The 18,273-nt window shown below is 42.6% G+C and overlaps 1 protein-coding gene across 4 annotated transcripts in view; it reads right to left on the reverse strand.

Annotated features, from left to right (window-relative positions):
- Positions 1–18,273, reverse strand: part of DIP2A (disco interacting protein 2 homolog A) — a 111,161-nt gene that overhangs the window by 64,693 nt on the left and 28,195 nt on the right. For all 4 annotated transcript variants that reach the window (XM_039222143.1, XM_039222142.1, XM_039222144.1 and 1 more), the window contains exons 2-5: positions 12,974–13,045; positions 8,946–9,065; positions 2,126–2,245; positions 517–750 (exon numbers count right to left, since the gene is read on the reverse strand). In XM_039222143.1, coding sequence (XP_039078074.1) covers positions 517–750; positions 2,126–2,245; positions 8,946–9,065; positions 12,974–13,045 — 546 coding nt within the window. The remainder of the gene's footprint in view (positions 1–516; positions 751–2,125; positions 2,246–8,945; positions 9,066–12,973; positions 13,046–18,273) is intronic.

The raw sequence follows: 18,273 nt of genomic DNA on the forward strand, positions 1-18,273 counted from the left end.
TCCAAATGTTCCTAAGATTAATGTAATTGAAAGAACTGGATGACTTAGAAAAGATCTACACATCTGCATGATTTAGCTTTGCCCGACCTCTCTTTTCCAGTTGAGGGGCTAACCTGGTATGTGGAGGAAGAAAGGCTACGCCATGATCACAGCCCCGGCCTCCTGCCCCAGGAGCGACAGACGGCTCCGCAGCTGTGCACACAGGACAACGAGCAAAGGCGGAGACAATGTAGTGGCAGCAGGCTAAGGGTGGCCATCAGGAGCAAGCAGGGCCACATATAAGGACCATATACCCTACACCTGCCATGAGGTGGAGACGTAACATCAAGAGACACTGCCACGTCTGGGGCCCACGGGCAGGCAACACACCGCAGGGTCTGGGATAACCAAACCACAGAAGCATCAAGAACTACTTTTGTTACCGAAAAGACATTTGCAGATGAAAAAGAGAAGGTGGTTCTCAATGGGTGTGGAGGTACCCCTGTCCTGGAGGGGCCACGGCAGCTCGTTACTGACCTATGTGGGCGTGGGCCGCGGGGCCTGTGAGCGTGGTGGTGGCGGCGGCACTGGGAGCGGCGCCGGGTCTCCCTCCCGGGTGAGATGAGGTGGAGGATGCAGAGGATGAGGTGGACGAGCCCTGAATGACCCGGTCGAGCCAGGGCTCGATGTTGGAATGGCTCTGGAGCGGAGTGGAGGTAAGTCGCCCGGGTCGCCGTAAAGAGCCCTCATCTTCTGAGGCAGATGACGTGTCTGTGGTTAAAATAATGACGACAGGCATAATGTAGGGATGAGTCAGGGAGGAGGGTGGAGTTCCTACACTGGCACCTGCATCTCCCGGGCCAGCACTTGGCAAGCTCTGTACAGCTGCACCGCTACGCCCCAGCCTGGCCAAGGGGTCATCTCAACCCACCTTTGCCCGACTGTCAGATCCAAGGAGCCCTACCTGGGAAACTGGTTTCTGGACTCCAGCTTTCCCCAGAGAACTGTCTGTGGACACCAGACGCTGGGAGTGAAGACCACCCCGAGCCCTAAATGGCTTCAGCACATTCCTTGGTGGAGTCCCAAATGTCAAAGAAGACCCCAAGTGTCGAGTGTTCATCTAAGTGAACACCCCACACAACCCTGACACATGGCCCAAGTCAGCGCAGTGGTGATGGGGCCTCACCCCATCTACCTGTGTCCTCTTAGGGGCAGCAGCAATGAGCTCCGAAAAGAATTCCTTCCCCAACACATCTGCTTCAGTCAATAAAATTAACTGTTAATAAAGGTTCTATCAAGTCACCATAACTGTGCAATTTATTATGAGTTACACAATTATTAAAAAGCTTTTTAAAATTGGGTATTAGCTATAGTTACATTTGGTAGAAACATGTGACAGCTATTTCTAGAATTTTTTTTTCAACAATATGAACTTTTTCTTTTCTGTAGAAAGGAAGTGTTACCAAAACCACTAAAATATCTTATAACTCTGGTGTGTCTGGTTTTCACTATGTCATCAAACCAAAACTCATGTTACCAGTTTCATGACTTAAACAGAGGTGGCAGAAGGCGCCACACACTGGCCACAGCTGGTTCAGTTTAGCGACCTTGCTGCTGAAGAGAAACTCCAGGTGAAAGTTTTCATTTCTAATGGTAATGACAACAAAAATAAATAAAAAATAATAAAAAATAATAAAAAATAAAAAAATAATAAAAGACATTTTTAAAATCCTCCAAATTGCCTTATACTCTCCCATTTAAGGCCTGGTAACAATACAGTAAAAAATCAATAATAAGATGAGAAAAATTTTAAAATTCTTAAATCAGGGAACTTTAGTATTCTAGTAAGGGTTTATTTTTGGTTCTTCTCTTTACTTAAAGGCACGAATAGCATCTTAGTAAAAGAATTAAAATCTACCCAAAAGTCCTACAGAAAACGAGTACCGACTTGGGTAAGAGCTACACTGCGTACACCACAGATTTTCAGTAAGGAATACTGCACATATACAAACATTTTTAATCTCCAGTTTTTCCAAATCTTTCCTACATACAGGTCAGGAGGATATTCCAACTCAAGGGGAAAGGAAGGTTATGATGCAGGGCTGTGTGGCACCCTCAGACGCCATTCCCAACAGTCTGTCCCTACCTGGAGGCGTGTAGGTCTCCACAGCCGAGTGCACAAGAACAGAACGTCTCTTTGAAGGCATAGGCATCTTCCTCTCCTTGTATTTGGCCAAAGCTGCTTGCACTGCTTCCGTGTGAACATCTACGTAAAAACAACAGTAGTAAAGACACTTTCTACAAGATTGCTTATGAAGTGACAAAATTAACTTTCATATTCTTATTTGTTTCACTGAGTGTGAAAGAGACATAAGCCTGGCCTATGACAACAGTTCTAGATTCCTTTAAATGTTCCTTTACTCGTAGATTTGGACCCATGTAAATATTTTTGTAGTTATAAATCCAAACTATACAAAAAGGAAATCCCCCAAATTGAAAATACAATGAAATAAATAAACCTGAATGTGTCTCCAAGCATTGGCTTCGACTATTACAAATGACTTTCAAACCACTTAGAATGTTCAGCGTGTTCCCCTGGAGCTGGCTACTAAGGAACAACACGTGAGAAGCTAGCAAGTCGTTCTGCAGTCATACTGTGAGGCTACTGGTCCCAGGAACCAAGACACTCCTGAGGAAGAAGATCCAAACACAGAGAAGCAGCGAGAAAGTCCTGAGTCTGAATGGAAATGTGATACTCTATCTCTAACTAGTAAGCCGCACCACTTGCTGTCCACTAAAAATGTCTAGGAACAGTGCCAGCCCATTAGCAATGAGTAATCCTTGCCCCCAGAACGTGGCCTTCAAAGACCATGCTCATTCAAGGACCCTGAGATATGGCAGAGTATAGGGAGGGGTCAGGAAATGCAGCCAGTGAGGGCTTGATCAAACAGCTCAGGTGGCCATGGAGCCGATCTGAAGATGTTCCCATTGGCTAAGAATGAAACATTTTGAACATCAACAAGGATAAATGCTAGAATGCACTAAATACAAATACAACAGTAAAAAAAAAAAAAAAAAAAAAGATAAATGAACAGAAAGGAAGCAAAAAATTTTTTAATTGTATTAAATGTTTATTTTTGAGACAGAGAGCAAGCAGGAGAGGGGCAGAGAGAGAGAGAGGGAGGGAGACACAGAATCTGAAGCAGGCTCCAGGCTCTGAGGTGTCAGCACAGAGCCCAATGCGAGGCTCAAACTCATGAACTATGAGATCATGACCTGAGCTGAAGTCAGATGCTCAACCGACTGAACCACCCAGGTGCCCGTAAAGAGGAAGCAAAATTAATCACCTGCCATTGGAGGATGCCATTGACCCAACTCATTATTCTGAGGAGTAAATATATGGAAAGAATTGGGTACTTATCCTGGCTCTCCTATACCACGTAGCAAGCAAGGAGGAGTTTCTCTTTACAGAAGTACTCCAGCCTTCCAATGGAGAAGATGACAGATTTTTTTTTTTGCCATGCCACCACCTCATGACTGCGTGGATCTGGGAACTGGGTATCACGGGCTACCAGCATCCCAGGGAGAATCGGACATGCTCATCTCCTGGTGGGAGAACATAGCGCCATCTCTGAAGTCTTAGGGACAACAGAAAATCTCACCCGACCTTCAGGGAGCCTCAGAGGTGAGGGCTGCACCACACAGCAGCTGCCAGACACACAGCCCAGGGTTTTCTACAGACTGCAGGAAGGGAATGCATAAGTGAAGGGAGACTGAAAACACCAGCTACCATTTGTGATATGTAAACTTATCTGGATCCTGGGTCCAAACAAACTGTTTCTAAAAAACCATGGGGCATCTGGCTGGCTCAGTTGGTGGAGTGTGGGACTCCTGATGTTGGGGTTGAGTTCAGGCCCTACGCTGGGCATAGAGCTTACTCAAAAAAAATTTTATACAAAAATAAAAAAATTTAAAAAGCCATATGAACATTTGGATATTTGATATTAAGGAATTATTGTTATTTTGTGACAATGGTTTTTATCTTTAGAGACACAAGGCCACGATCCTCTCCAGACAGAGACCATGAATATAATGACATCGAAATGAAAGAATGTGACCTCTAAGATTTGCTCTAAAATCACGTGGGAAGGGAGGAAGTACACGGGGTGTGGATAAATGAATCAAGATGGAGCACGGCCGGGAGGTATGCATCTGACAATGAGTCCAGGAGGTTATTACACTAGAAAGTCCACTTATGTACATGTTTACAGTTTTCTCTAAAAAAAAAAAAGTTTTTAAAACATTGAAAAACCTTACATTGAAATGGTCCACAGGGTGCTAATCAGGAAAGATGAAAAATTTGCACCTAGATGTATTAAAATAAAATTTATGGGGCACTTGGGTGGCTCAGTCAGTTGGGCATCTGACTTCGGCTCAGGTCATGATCTCACGGTTCGTGGGTTCAAGCCTCGCGTCGGGCTGTGTGCTGACAGCCAGCTCAGAGCCCGGAGCCTGTTTCAGATTCTGTGTCTCTCTCTCTCTGACCCTCCCCTGCTCACATTCTCAATCTCTCTCTCAGAAATTAAAAAAAAAAACAAAAAAAAAACATTACAAAAAGTAAAAAAAAAATGTAAACATCAAAGGCACCTGGGTGGTTCAGTCAGTAAGTATCTAACTCTTGATTCTGGCCCAGATCATGATCCCAGGGTCATAGGATCAGCCCCATGTCAAGCTCTGTGCTTAGTGTGGAGCCTGCTTGGAATTCTCTCTCTCTCTCTGCCCTTCCCTTGCTCACTCACTTGCACTCTCTCTAAAAAAATTAAAAATTAAAAAAATTTTAACAAACATCAAAGACAGGATAATTCTATAATCTTCCAGAGAAAGAGTAAATCATCTGGAAAGGATCAAGAAATAGACTCCTATTACTCAATAGTAACCACTGGGTACAAGAAAGAACCTAGTATTGAAGAAAAACGTGTTGAACCTAGAACTTGACACCCATTAAATTATCATTTAAACAACATAAGGGTCTAACAAAAATATTCCCAGACATAAGAAGTGCTTGAGAGAGAGAGACAGAGCCAGGAGTCCCTGCAATAGACACGGCGGTGACTAGGAGCACGCACTGTAGACTCCACTGCAGTCTTAGAAACAAACACAATCACAAGCACATATAGAACAACACAGAACTAAGAATCTACACAACAGCAGCACAATAGGGGTCTAAGCCTAATCTAAGAAGCTCAACAAACCCCAAGAAACATAAAACTACATAAGCTGAGCCACATCATAATCAAATCACTCAAAACCAGTGATAGAAAAATCTTAAAAAAGCGCCAGAGGAAAAGTCACATTACAGACAAAGAAGAGCAATAAGGAACAAAACGTGGAGGAAGAACACTATTGATTTCAACAATTACTATTAAGCTCTAATCATCGAGGGCAGGGTTTTGCCATGAAAACAGATGACTACATCAACAGCACAGAAGAGAGTCCGCAAACAGATTGCATATCCACGCTGCAGCTGCTTCTGGACAGAGTAACAAAGGTAGGGTCTGGTGGAGGCAACCTGATGTGCATGTGCAGAAAAAATTAGCTAAGAGCTATATTTTGAACTAATAGTAAAATTAACTAAAATATGGATCAGAGACCTAAAGGTAAAACATAAAAGCAGAAAACTTCTAGAAGAAAACAGATAATCTTTGTGACCTTGGGTAAGGCAAAATTTTCTTAGATACATGAACAAAAGCCCTGTCCATTTAAAAAAAAAAAAAAAAAGCTGATAAGTGGGACTTCTGGAAACATCTGGCTAGCTCAAGCAGTGAAGTGTGCGACACTGGATCTCAGGGTTGTGGGTTCAAGCCCCGTTTTGGGCATAGAGATTACTTAAAATCTTAAAAAAAAAATTAAAAACTAAAATGAACTATTGGGACCTCATCAAAATAAAAAGCTTCTGCATGGCAAAGGAAACAATCAGCAAAACTAAAAGGTAACCAATGGAATGGGAGAAGATAATTTGCAAATGACATACCAGATAAGGGGTAAGTATCCAAAATCTATAAAGAACTGTCAAACTCAATACCCCCCAAAAAACAAATAATCCAGTGAAAAAAATGGGCAAAAGATATGAATAGACACTTCTCCAAAGAAGACATCCAGATGGCCAACTGACAAATGAAAAAATGCTCAATGTCACTCATCATCAAGGAAATACAAATCAAAACCACAATGAGATACCACCTCACACCTGTCAGAATGGCTAACATTAACAACTCACGCAACAACAGATGTTGGCGAGGATGGGGAGAAAGAGGATCTCTTCTGGATTGCTGGTGGGAATGCTCACTGGTGCAGCCACTCTAGAAAACAGTGGGGAGGTTCCTCAAAAAATTAATAATAGAACTACCCTATGACCTAGCAATTGTACTACTAGGTATTTACCCAAGGGATGCAGGTGTGCTGTTTCAAAGGAGCACATGCACCCCAATGTTTATAGCAGTGCTATTGACAATAGTCAAAGTATGGAAAGAATCTAAATGTCCATGGATGGATGAATGGATAAAGAAGATGTGGTACATATATACAATAGAGTATTACTCAGCCATCAAAAAGAATGAAATCTTGCCATTTACCACTATATGGATGGAACTGGAGGATATTATGATAAGTAAAATTAGTCAGAGAAAGACAAATATCATATGACTTCACTCATATGAGGACTTTAAGATGCTAAACACATGAATATAAGGGAAGGGAAGCAAAAATAATATAAAAACAGGGAGGAGGACAAAACATAAGAGACTCTTAAATATAGAGAACTAACAGAGGGTTGCTGGAGGGGGTGTGGGAGGGGGGATGGGCTAAATGGGTAAGGGGCAGTAAGGAATCTACTCCTGAAATCATTGTTGCACTATATGCTATCTAACTTGGATGTAAATTAAACAATAAGTTAAATATTTAAAACAAATAAAACTTTAAAAAATAAATTAAAAACCTTTAGTCTTCAAAAGCTACTTGAAGAGAATGCATAGACAAGACAAAGCCCTACAGAAAATACTAGCAAAGCTATAACGGCAATGATAAAGGTCTTGTATGCAAAAAATAATGAATTAGAACTAGAATTAGAGCTAGAATATACAGTTTTTTTTTTTTAATTTTTTAATTTTTTTTATTTATTTCTAGGAGAGAGAGAGAGAGACAGCGTGAGCAGGGGAGGGTCAGAGAGAGAGGGAGTCGCAGACTGAAACAGGCTCCAGGCTCTGAGCTGGCAGTCAGCACAGAGCCCGATGCGGGGCTCGAACCCACGAACCGCGAGATCATGACCTGAGCGAAAGTTGGACGCTTAACCGACTAAGCCACCCAGGCGCCCCTAGAATATACAGTTTATTAACATCAGTCATATGGAAACAGATGGGGAGCAGAGGATGGGGGAGCAGGAAAATAAGGAAGACAGGGAGGGGAAGGGGACCTTTACTCTGACCCAATTCACAGAGTGCACGCCTGCGTGTGCAAGTATCTGCGTGTGCATGTGAGTATTTGCGAGTGAATATCTGCAAGCACATGCCAGTATCTGTAGAGTGTGTATGCAGGTATCTGCGTGGATGTGCAGGTTTCAGTGTGCAAGTATTTGTGTGCCGGTGCAAGTATCTGCATGCAGGTGTCTGCATGCACATGTGACTATCCACAAGCATGTGCAAGAATCTGCATGTGGGTATCTATATGTGCATGTGACTATCTACATTAAATTCATAAGAAATTACCTGATCAAAAATTTTTCAAATCACTTCATTACACTACCATGTTAACATAATTTTTAAAATCTTAACATCTAGGGGCGCCTGGGTGGTTTAGTCAGTTAAGCGTCCGACTTTTGCTTAGGTCATGATTTCGCGGTTCGTGGGTTCGAGCCCCACGTCGGGCTCCGTGCTGACTGCCAGCTCAGAGCTTGGAGCCTGTTTCAGTCTGTGACTCCCTCTCTTTCTGACCCTCCCTTGCTCACGCTGTCTCTCTCTCTCTCTCTCTCTCCTAGAAATAAATAAAACATTAAAAACAATTTTTTAAATCTTAACATCTTTCTTAGATATTCTTAAAACAGGGGCCGTTTCTTTACCTCTGTTGAAAGTTTTTCTTTATTTAAAAAAAAAGGCTTACCAAAAGAGCTTAAATGGAAAGGAAATATACAATCACACAATGGTGGAAATGTTGTTAAACAGGTGAAGCAGAGTACCCAAAACTTACTGACATGTAACCTACAACTGAAAACATTAATTTTTTCAATGGGCAACCTGATAATTCAAATATCATAGACAATTTATTTAAAAATTTTTTTTAATGTTTTATTTATTTCTGAGAGAGAGAGAGACAGCGTGAACAGGGGAGGGTCAGAGAGAGAGGGAGACACAGAATCTGAAACAGGCTCCAGGCTCTGAGCTGTCAGCACAGAGCCCGACATGGGGCTCGAACCCACGAACCATGAGATCATGACCTGAGCCGAAGTCAGACGCTGAACTGACTGAGCCACCCAGGCACCCCCATAGACACTTTAAATACTTATAAAAATACTGACAGTGGCAGAAATCTAATTAGAAGAAAATCTCCAAATTAGAAAAAAAAAATATTAAAAACACTTAGAGTAGTAAAGCTGCTCCATAATGTACAAAAATTACTAATACCAACCAACCCCAAGTTTGAGGTAGAAAAGTGGACAAAAATGTTTAAAGAAATTATACTAACTGGGGTGGAAGGACATTTCTCCAGAGATTTTAGAGTACCTATCTTGCAGGTTACACTAAGAGACACTGTGGTTATGAGGAGGTTAAATTTTCTCTTGAAAAATATCATGATATAGAAAATTATCATTCAAATGAAAACAGTTGCTTCAGAGAGCAAAGAACATTTACAGCAAAGAACAAAGAACTGAAAGCCGGTCCACACGCTGACGCCTGCCCCCTCTGGCCCCTACCTACCTGACCGGAAGCGTTCGTCCCGGGAGTTGGTGGGCCGTGGCTTCTGCTGTTTGGGCGCTGAGGCTGTGGTTTGTGAGGGCCCTGGGATGCGATTCTCGGCTTGTAGGGATGGATCTACTCCTGCAACACAATTTTGTAGGAGTATCTTGTGTAAACAATTTGCTTTCCTGATGATGGAAAAATCCATTTAAAACAGCACATATTTCTATGTTACTACATAGCATGCACCTTATCAAAAATAATGATCTGTGCACATACACCCTGTGGTGAATGTGGCGAATGTCCCCTTCCGACTCTCTCTCTCAAAAGTGCCCAGCCTGCCCTGCCTCACAGTCCACCATCCCCAAAAAGGGTGACCATCACACAACATCTCCAAGGCCATCAGCACAATACATGCAGCCACTTAGGGCAGACTCTCTTGGGAAGAGTTTTTAAAAGAATGTTTCTGCATCATAAACGTTTCCTGAATCTGAAAAGGCCTGTGTCACTTCCTGGCACTGTCCATGATGTCAACAAACTCAGTGAGAAACGTCCCACTAAGCAGTCACTGGGGCATAACCAGTTGTCCTTGGACACAGGCAGAAACGTAGGACAGTGGAGAAGTGAGGGGTGCATGTGATAATGACAGTCACAGAGCATGGGGTGCAGAGACCTCAGGCACTGATGACCTCAGCCTGTGACGCCTGCTTGCTGTCTCCAAACCCAAGCTCTGGACGGCGCGCCACACTGCCGCCAAGCCCACAGCCCCTGACCACACAGGTCCTGAGGACACGGTATGGGGAGTAAAGGGCCGGGGCCCAAGCACACAGGGTCATGAAACAGAACCCCTGGTGTTGCTTGAGCTCTGACTGGCTGACATTAGAGAACAGCACAAAGCAAAGCCTTCTGTCAAGCTGCAGCAAAGCAGTAAGTTTAGATTTAGTCTCTGGTTCAAGACGCCTCATAAAAACAGCCAGCAGGCATTCCAGCCCCGTGGGCTCCTCCAGCCCTTATCACCTCCTGAAAAGAGGCCGTCTATCCCTGCCTCCAACCCACTGCTGAGCACAGTGTGGCAGAGCAACCCTGCGTGACCTGGAGATTCACTGACACAACACACCACGAGGACACGTACAAGGACCGCAGGGGCTACGGCGGCCCGGACTCAGCAGCACCGCCAGGCCAGACCGCAGATGTGTGGGCAGAATGGACGCCATCAGTGCTCCTCAGGCACTACACTTTGGGGCGGTTAGTGACACAGAGCTAGACGATGGGAAGACTCCTTCTGGAAATCGGTGTTTAGCTCTTCAAAATTTGAGCATATACATACACACACACGAAGACTAAAACTGGTCAGCACTGCAACTGGCATTTTGTTTCTTATGACTGGATAAAATTACTCCAAAGTCCATAATGGAGAATACACAGAGCCTTGTGCATTATGGATTATAAACAGGCACGTCGCAAAGTCGTATATTTGCTTATGGGCATCCTAAACTTGCATTCCAAAATACGGGTGTTTTTATTCTTTGAGATTCACTTATTCCACAAAGATTACAAGCCCACTGTGAAATTATCACATGAAAGAGCAGGTACATTTTTAATTTTTACAGTTACCAAGAAGTAATTTTCTAAAAAAGTTACAGCAACATGCATGCCCACAAGCAATGCACGAAAGTGCTATTTCCTCACATCCTTTTCAGCACTGGATGCTAAAAACAGTTGTTTAGAATTGTGCCAATCTCATAGGACGAAAATGGTTTGCTTTAATTTGCACTTCCACACCTGTTAGTGGGGTGAACATAATTTAATGTTTATTGTCCATCCATGTTTCCTCTCCCTTGAATTTCTATTCATTTCATCCAGCTAACAAGTTCTTGAAGAAGACCTGCAGGAAGACTCGCTCTGCTGGGGACACGACCCTGGCCTGTGCCCACGCCTGAGAGCAGGGCCCGGCTGGTGGCAGCTCAGCCATTCTGAAATATTTTCATTTCTAGGGAACGACACGTACCCGCTTTCTTTTACTTTCTAACTTCCAGGTCTCCCATCTTATAAACCCCACTCTGAAGTCATTCAGATATCCTGAATGTTACAGTATTTTATAATCACATACTTAGAGCTTTAATCTTTCTCAAGTCCCTGTTGGCTAATGGTAGAGAGGAAGAGGGTCCCAGCCCTGCATAGGGCCGACCCCCGCTATAAGGTGCGGCCCCCTCCTCCGCGCTGCCTGCAGCGCTCCCAGACACCCGCCCTTCGGCGGACTAGCTCTTCTGCCCCAAACACCCAGCACCCTCTTGCGGTGACTGTATGCCCACACAGTCAGGTCTACCACCCTGAAGGCCGGCCCTTTCTCACTAGGGTTCTTTTTCAACAATGTATTGCCTACTCTCAGAACTGGGTTTTCTCCTTAAACTGGGTTTAGAAATTTTAAAAATCAGCCAGTGGTATTCAGATTGGACTACACAACATTCACAGATTAATCTGTGAACTGACATTTCATGATACTAACTTTTTCCATTTAGGAAATTAGTATCTTTCTTCATATTTTAGGGTCTTGGCTATTTCTTTCAAATAGATTTTATGATTCTAATACAGGTTCTGTGGCTTTTGTGCTAAATGTATTAATAAGCATTTGACAGTTTATTGTCATTACAAATGTAAGTTTTCTCATTAAAATACTGTCAGATAAAAGCTATTGATCCTTGCACATCTGTCTTCTATCAAACCAAAAACTCTTACTAAGTCTAACGGGTGAGCAAGAAGCCACCTGTGTTTCCAAGGACCACAATGACACCATCTCTCAGTGCAGACGATCGTCTCCAGCATCCACCCTGCCTGCCCTCCCGTCACACTGCGGCGGCAGTGGCCACCAGAACAGAGTGGCATCAGAACAGGCATGGCGAGCAATGCTGTCCCACCCTGCTTGGGCTGGAGATGCTACAGTTGTGTCACCTAGTCTGACAGTTCTGGTGACATTTATCACATGGGCTTTAAGACACTTTTAACAGTTCCCTTCAATTCCAGCAATTCCAGTTTGCTTTTCTTTGGCTTTGGATTAATGAAAGTCAGTACATAACAAGCCTCTTCATCCTCTTTTTATTGTTGATTTATTTTAAAATATATCATGCTGACATAGGCAGTATAAAGGATGTGTTCAGTTTACAAACTATCACACAGGAGAAAACGGACGTGAAAACTGCCCTGGGAAGGAAATAAACACGTGAGTGCCTTCAGAGCCCCCGCAGCCACCTCCCACCATGAGGACATGGCAGGCTGACTTTGGTGAAAACAATTTTCTTGTCTTTCTTTACCAACTACACAAGAGTCCTCAACAGCACAGTCGGGCGTGTTTTTTTCAGGTTATATTCCCTATATTGTTTCCTCCACTCCCCATTGTGTTTACGAGATTCATCCTTGCTGCCGCATGTCGGTCTTCAAGCTGTCCACTGGGTGCACTCTGCCGATGGACATGCCAGTTCTTGGAACTTCAGGGATGTAACAAACACTCTTGTGCACAGAGAGAGGACAAGGTCCAAATGTAACGAGTCTGTCCAGAACAGGCGTGCACCTCAAGGATGGCTGCTGGTCAGCTCTGCCCCTCGTTGGCTTTACCAGCTGTCCACAACCCACTGTTTGAATCCCCTCCAACAACCCAAGGTAGGTTATGGTTTTAATCCATATTTCTCTGATTACTACTGAGGTTAAACCTTTTTTTGTTTGCTTATAGACTAGTAGGGTTTCCGTTTACAAAATAGTGATTCAAGTCTTCAGCCCCATTTTTCTACTGTTTTTTTTTTTTTAATCATGTTGGAGGACTTTCTTGCTATTTAAGCTTAATTAATTACAATTGAATTAAAAATTCAGTCTCTCAGTTACACCGGCCATATTTCAAGTGCACAATAGCCAAACATGGCTAATGGTTACAGAACATTGCCATTATCACAAAAAGCTAATAAATAGGAAACATACCAATGTTAAACTCTAAAACCAATCTTTAAGTCAAGTTTAGTGAGAAAAATGACTTAGAAAACAGCTGAGTAAGCTGACTTTACCTTGAACAAGCGGGATATAGCGCGCAAGCAGTTTTGCCCGTTTCTTTTCATATCCTTTCTGAGTGATGTCACCTAAAACGACAGTGGAAAAAGACCATTATATTTCCTCCAGAGTTCCAAACTTTTTGGATTAAAAATTCATAATGGAGAACCTTGAAACAGTAGTATCTATGATGCATCCACACAACGGAATACTAGTCAGCAGTAAAGAGGAACAAAGCACTGACACACACAAGAGTTTGGATAGAGCTCGCATGACTACTGGAAAGAAGCCAGGCTCACAGGGCTACACGCTGAATTACTCCATTTGTATGACCGTCTGGAAAGGGTAAAACTGTAGGGACAGAGCAGACAGTGGCTGCCAGGAGGCGGCTGAGAAACGGCTGAGTACAGAGGGGAACCAGGGAACCTGAGGGGTAACGACGCTGCTCCTTTGCGGAGGTGGCAGCCCACGAGGCACGTGCTGGTCAAAACCTGCTAGGCCTACACACCGGAAGAGAGACTTTTACTGTGGGTCAATAATACTTTAATGTTTAAAAACTGCATTTGGTATTCCCTAAGAGCCTATCAGAAATGCGGTCTCTAAAAACATTTAATAAAAAAATTCAAAAATAAAGATTTTTACAGTTAAAAAAAAAAAAGCAGCATCTGGGGCCACACTCTTGAACAAACGTGAGCCTGCATTTTACCACGATCCCAGAGCGACTCCTGTGCTGGTTCGAGCTGGGAAGAGCTGGTCTCGGGCCAAAGCACGCCCCCGAGCAACAACTCCAGCACAGGGACGGCTGTTCTGACAAATCACCAAAAGAAGAACAACCTAAAAATGAATTAAACCACCAGGAACAAGACAGGAAGTGCGTCTTCATGGAAACACTTCTCAATCTATGTGCACACTCAGTTTCCTAGAGAGAACTTGGCACACCCAAAGTGAATCTGTCATGCTTTAGAGACTTTATTTAGACCAGAAATATATATTACAGTTTCCACTGGTAGCCTGTTTGGGCAGACTTTCTTCAACAGAAAGTTTTAATGTTTTGTAAGCCTTCCTCAGTTTTCCAGCCCTTGCCCCAACCAGACAAGCATGGGGGCGGGCTGCTGGGAACCAGGAGACACAAGCGGCTATCACTGAGTGGTGCTTTGCCAAGTATCTTCTTCATATGAACTCTGCAAAGAGAGAGTCAGGGAGGGGCAGAGAGGAGAAAGGATCTGAAGCAGCTCTGCATTGACAGCAGACAGACTGACCAGGGCTTGAACTCATGAACTGTGAGATCATGACCTGAGCTGAAGTCGGATGCTTAACTGTCTGAGCCTCCAAGTGCCCCTATATGAACTCTTGACTGCAGGATTTGTTGTGTCAAAACACCCGACAACACTGAATGTCTCACATCTAAGCTAAGACTCACTGAAAGCCTCGGGCATTAATATAGCATCCTACAGAAGACAAGTCTGGGGTCAGGGAAGCACGAGGCCAGACCATCACAAGCTCCCAGCAGGTCTGCACTGCTTTAATCACAGCTCATTCAGTCCAGCCCTCCCCATTGAGCCTATCTTATTTATTTCATCTGCACTTTATTTATCCCTCTGTCCCTTATTTCCCCCCCCCACCAACCCTACAGAAAACCAGTCTTAATTTGAATCTTTCTGCAGAATGTGTATTAGTTTGTATCCTTGTATCCCCTACTAATTGCCATGGCCCTTGGGGTGCACTGTCCGTGTCCTACCTGCTCACTGGACACTCACAGACCCCAGTCTGGACCAGGATAGAATTGTACAATCCAGCTTATTAATTTTTAATTTATGAACAACTTTAAAGCACATCTATTTTTTATAGAAGTATCTACTAAAAAATGTTTCCCCTGAAATATATGAAAATATGTAATTAAGACAAACTTAAATGAAAACTAAATATTGTTAACACTAAACTAAAACTGATAAATCCCCATTTAAGAGCAGAGCATTTGGTTTTCCAGGATATTTCATTTATTTATTTATTTTATTTTTTTTGAGAGAGAGAGACAGTGTGAGCAGGGGAGGGTCAGAGAGAAAGACACAGAATGTGAAGACAGGCTCCAGGCTCTGAGCTGGCTGTCAGCACAGAGCCCAACGCGGGGCTCGAACCCACGAACCATGAGATCATGACCTGAGCCAAAGCTGGACGCTCAACCGATTGAGCCACCCAGACGCCCCTAGGATATTTAAAAATTAAGTATTAATTTCCTAGAAACGGCTCCTTCTTACGTTTTCATTTCAAATGAACATTTACATGGTGAAGGTGTCAAAGAGCATTCAGAGATGAAACATTACCTCCTTGCTTCATGTTTCTGTGAACCAGCTGAACACAACCAGCATGTAACCAGTTACCATGTTTCACTCATCCAACTACACACTAACCCAACACACCACTGGATGCAACACTTCTACCCACACAAAGAGCAAGGTAGAATTCCAAAACAGAACGTAGATACAGAACTAATAAGCTAATAAAAAAGGACTCAAATCCAAGTTTTCTGAACTCAAGTTCAGTAAACACTAAAGAGATAAATAGGAGAGCCAAACTCCCTACCTAGCTGCACAAAACTGGGGTAACACTGATCTGAGAGCTGAGGGGAATCTCAGACAGACTAATGCTCATCCTTGCTGAGAATCCAGGCACCTGGGGGACTTTGGGAAAATGCCAGGGCCCATCCTTCTCTTGTGGTGTGTGGGCTGGTAGCTGTTCTAACCAGCCTGCCAGGTGCTGCACATGTTGACCTCCATTGCTGCAAACCAAAGTCACAAATACAAAATCTCAATGATATCTCCAAGTCCCAACCACAGTTTCTTTTTTTTGTTGTTTGTTTGTTTGTTTGTTTGTTTATTTAGAGAGGAGACAGAGAATCCCAAGTAGGCTCCACACTGTCAGCGCAGAGACTGATGCGGGGCTTGAACCCGCAAACTGTGAGATCAGGACCCGAACCGAAATCAAGAGTTGGATGCTTAACTGACTGACCCACCTAGGCACCTCTCCAACCACAGTTTCTAAAAGCCTATTCTCAAAATCATTCAGTAACTCCTTAAGGTCACAGCAACAAGGATAAGCAATGCACATTACATATAACAGCAAATAATGGGAGACAATCTAATTTTTCATCAAAAAAAAAAAAAAAAAGTAAATATGCTGCCATAAATCATTACTACAGAATACTGTTGGTCCTAAACAATGCCCTGGTATTTGGAAGGTAAGGGATGGTTATCACTTAACATAGGTTCATGATATCCTATTATGTAAAAGCAGCGAGTTGAAAAACTATATACATAAAGAATGATCTAATTCTGGTAACAACAAATAAATAAAACTATGCATGTGTCAAGGTGTATACATCTTCCTCCAGGAAATGTCTGGAGGGATGCCCAAATTATTAATAGTGATTTATTTATTTAGCTTGGGGTGGGTGGGAGGAAGATTTTATTTTTTACTTCATATACTTTTGAGCTCTTTACATTTTTAGCACAATAATTGTAATTAAGAATATATGGAAAATAGTTTGATAATGTACTATGGTTATATAAGATGTTATTGCAGGAGATTGAATGAATTCTATGTACTACTGCTATAACTTATAAGACTAAAATCTCAAAATAAAAAGTTAAAAATACATGAGAGAGACTATATAAAATTGGTGCTATTTCTTTTTTAAGTGACAAAATGTGTCAGTGAAACCATCTGGGCATGCAGATTTATTTTCCAGGGTTTTTTTCTCCCCACTTCTTTTATTTTACTTAATTAAAGCTTTATATACTTCTTAGAGCAGTTTCGGGTTCACAGCAAAATTGAGGGCAAGATAGACAGAGTTCCTACAGACACCCTGCCCTGACACATGCACAGCAAACCGCCCCCAACCCCCATTCTGAACATCCTCCACCAGGGTGATACACTGGTTTCAACTAATGAACTATATGGATACATAATAATCACCCAGTTTGTTATGGTTCACTCTTGGTGTATATTCTATGGGTTTGGACAAATGTATAATAATATATATCCATCATTATGATATTCTAGAGCATTTTCACTGCTCTAAAAATCCTCTGTGCTCTGCTATTCATCCTTCCCCCCACCCACCCCTCAGCCCCAGGCAACCACTGATCCTTCTACTGTCTCCACAGGTTTCTGGAATGTCATATAGTTGTAATCATACAGTAACCTTTCATATTGACTTCATTTAGTAATATGGAATTAAGTTTCTTCCATGTCTTTTCTTGACTTGACAGCTCATTTCTTTTGTTGAAATATTCCACTGAGTGGATGAACCAGTTTATTTATCTGTTTACCTACTGAAGGACATCTTGGTTGCTTCTAAATTTTGGCAATTATGAATAAAGCTTCTGCAAACAACTCTGTGCAGGTTTCTGTGTGGACATGTTTTCATTTCCTTTGGGTAAATACCAAAGAATGTGATTGCTGGGTTGTACGGTAAGAGCGTGTGTAGTTTTGTAAGAAACCGCCAAACTGTCTTCCAAGGTGGCTGCATCGTTCTGTCTTCCCACCAGCAGTGATGAGGGTTCCTGCTGCTCCACATCTTCACCAGTGATTAGTGTTGTCAGTATTCTAGATTGTGGCCATTCTCATTGGCAGGTAGTGGTACCTCATTGTTGTTTTAATTGGCATTTCCCAGATGACATATGAATGTGGAGCATCTTTTCATTTGCTCATTCCCCATCTCTATGTCTTCTCTGTTGAGGAGTCTGTTAAGGTCTTTGGACCATTTTTCAGTCAGAGTGTTTGTTTCTTTATTGTTGAGTTTGAAGAATTCTTTGTATATTTGCCAACACCTCACTGTCTTGATCACTGTAGTTTTACAGTGAGTCCTCAAGTCAGATAGTGTCAGTCTTCCAACTTTATTCATCTCCTCCAATGTGTTGGCTATTCTGGGTCTTTTTTTGTCTCTCCTTATACACTAGATCCAGTTTGTCAATAGCCACAAAATAACTTGATGGTATTCTTTTTAATGTTTTTTTTTTTCCTTAATTTTTGAGAGGGGGGAGGGACAGAGAGAAAGGGAGAGAATCTGAAGCAGGCTCCATGCTGACGGCAGAGAGCCCAATGCAGGGCTCGAACTCATGAACTGTGAGATCATGAGCCAAAGTCAGACACTGAACTGACTGAGCTACCCAGGTGCCCCATAAGCTGATATTTTGAAACTGTATTCAATCTATTGATCAACTTGAGAAGAACTGACATCTTGACAATATTGTATATCTCTCCACTTGTTTAGTTCTTCTTTGATTTCTTTTATCATTGTTTTGTAGTTTTCTTCATA

Source organism: Hyaena hyaena, unplaced genomic scaffold, assembly GCF_003009895.1.
Source record: "Hyaena hyaena isolate Hyena2069 unplaced genomic scaffold, ASM300989v1 scaffold_1087, whole genome shotgun sequence".
NCBI lineage: Eukaryota > Metazoa > Chordata > Mammalia > Carnivora > Hyaenidae > Hyaena > Hyaena hyaena.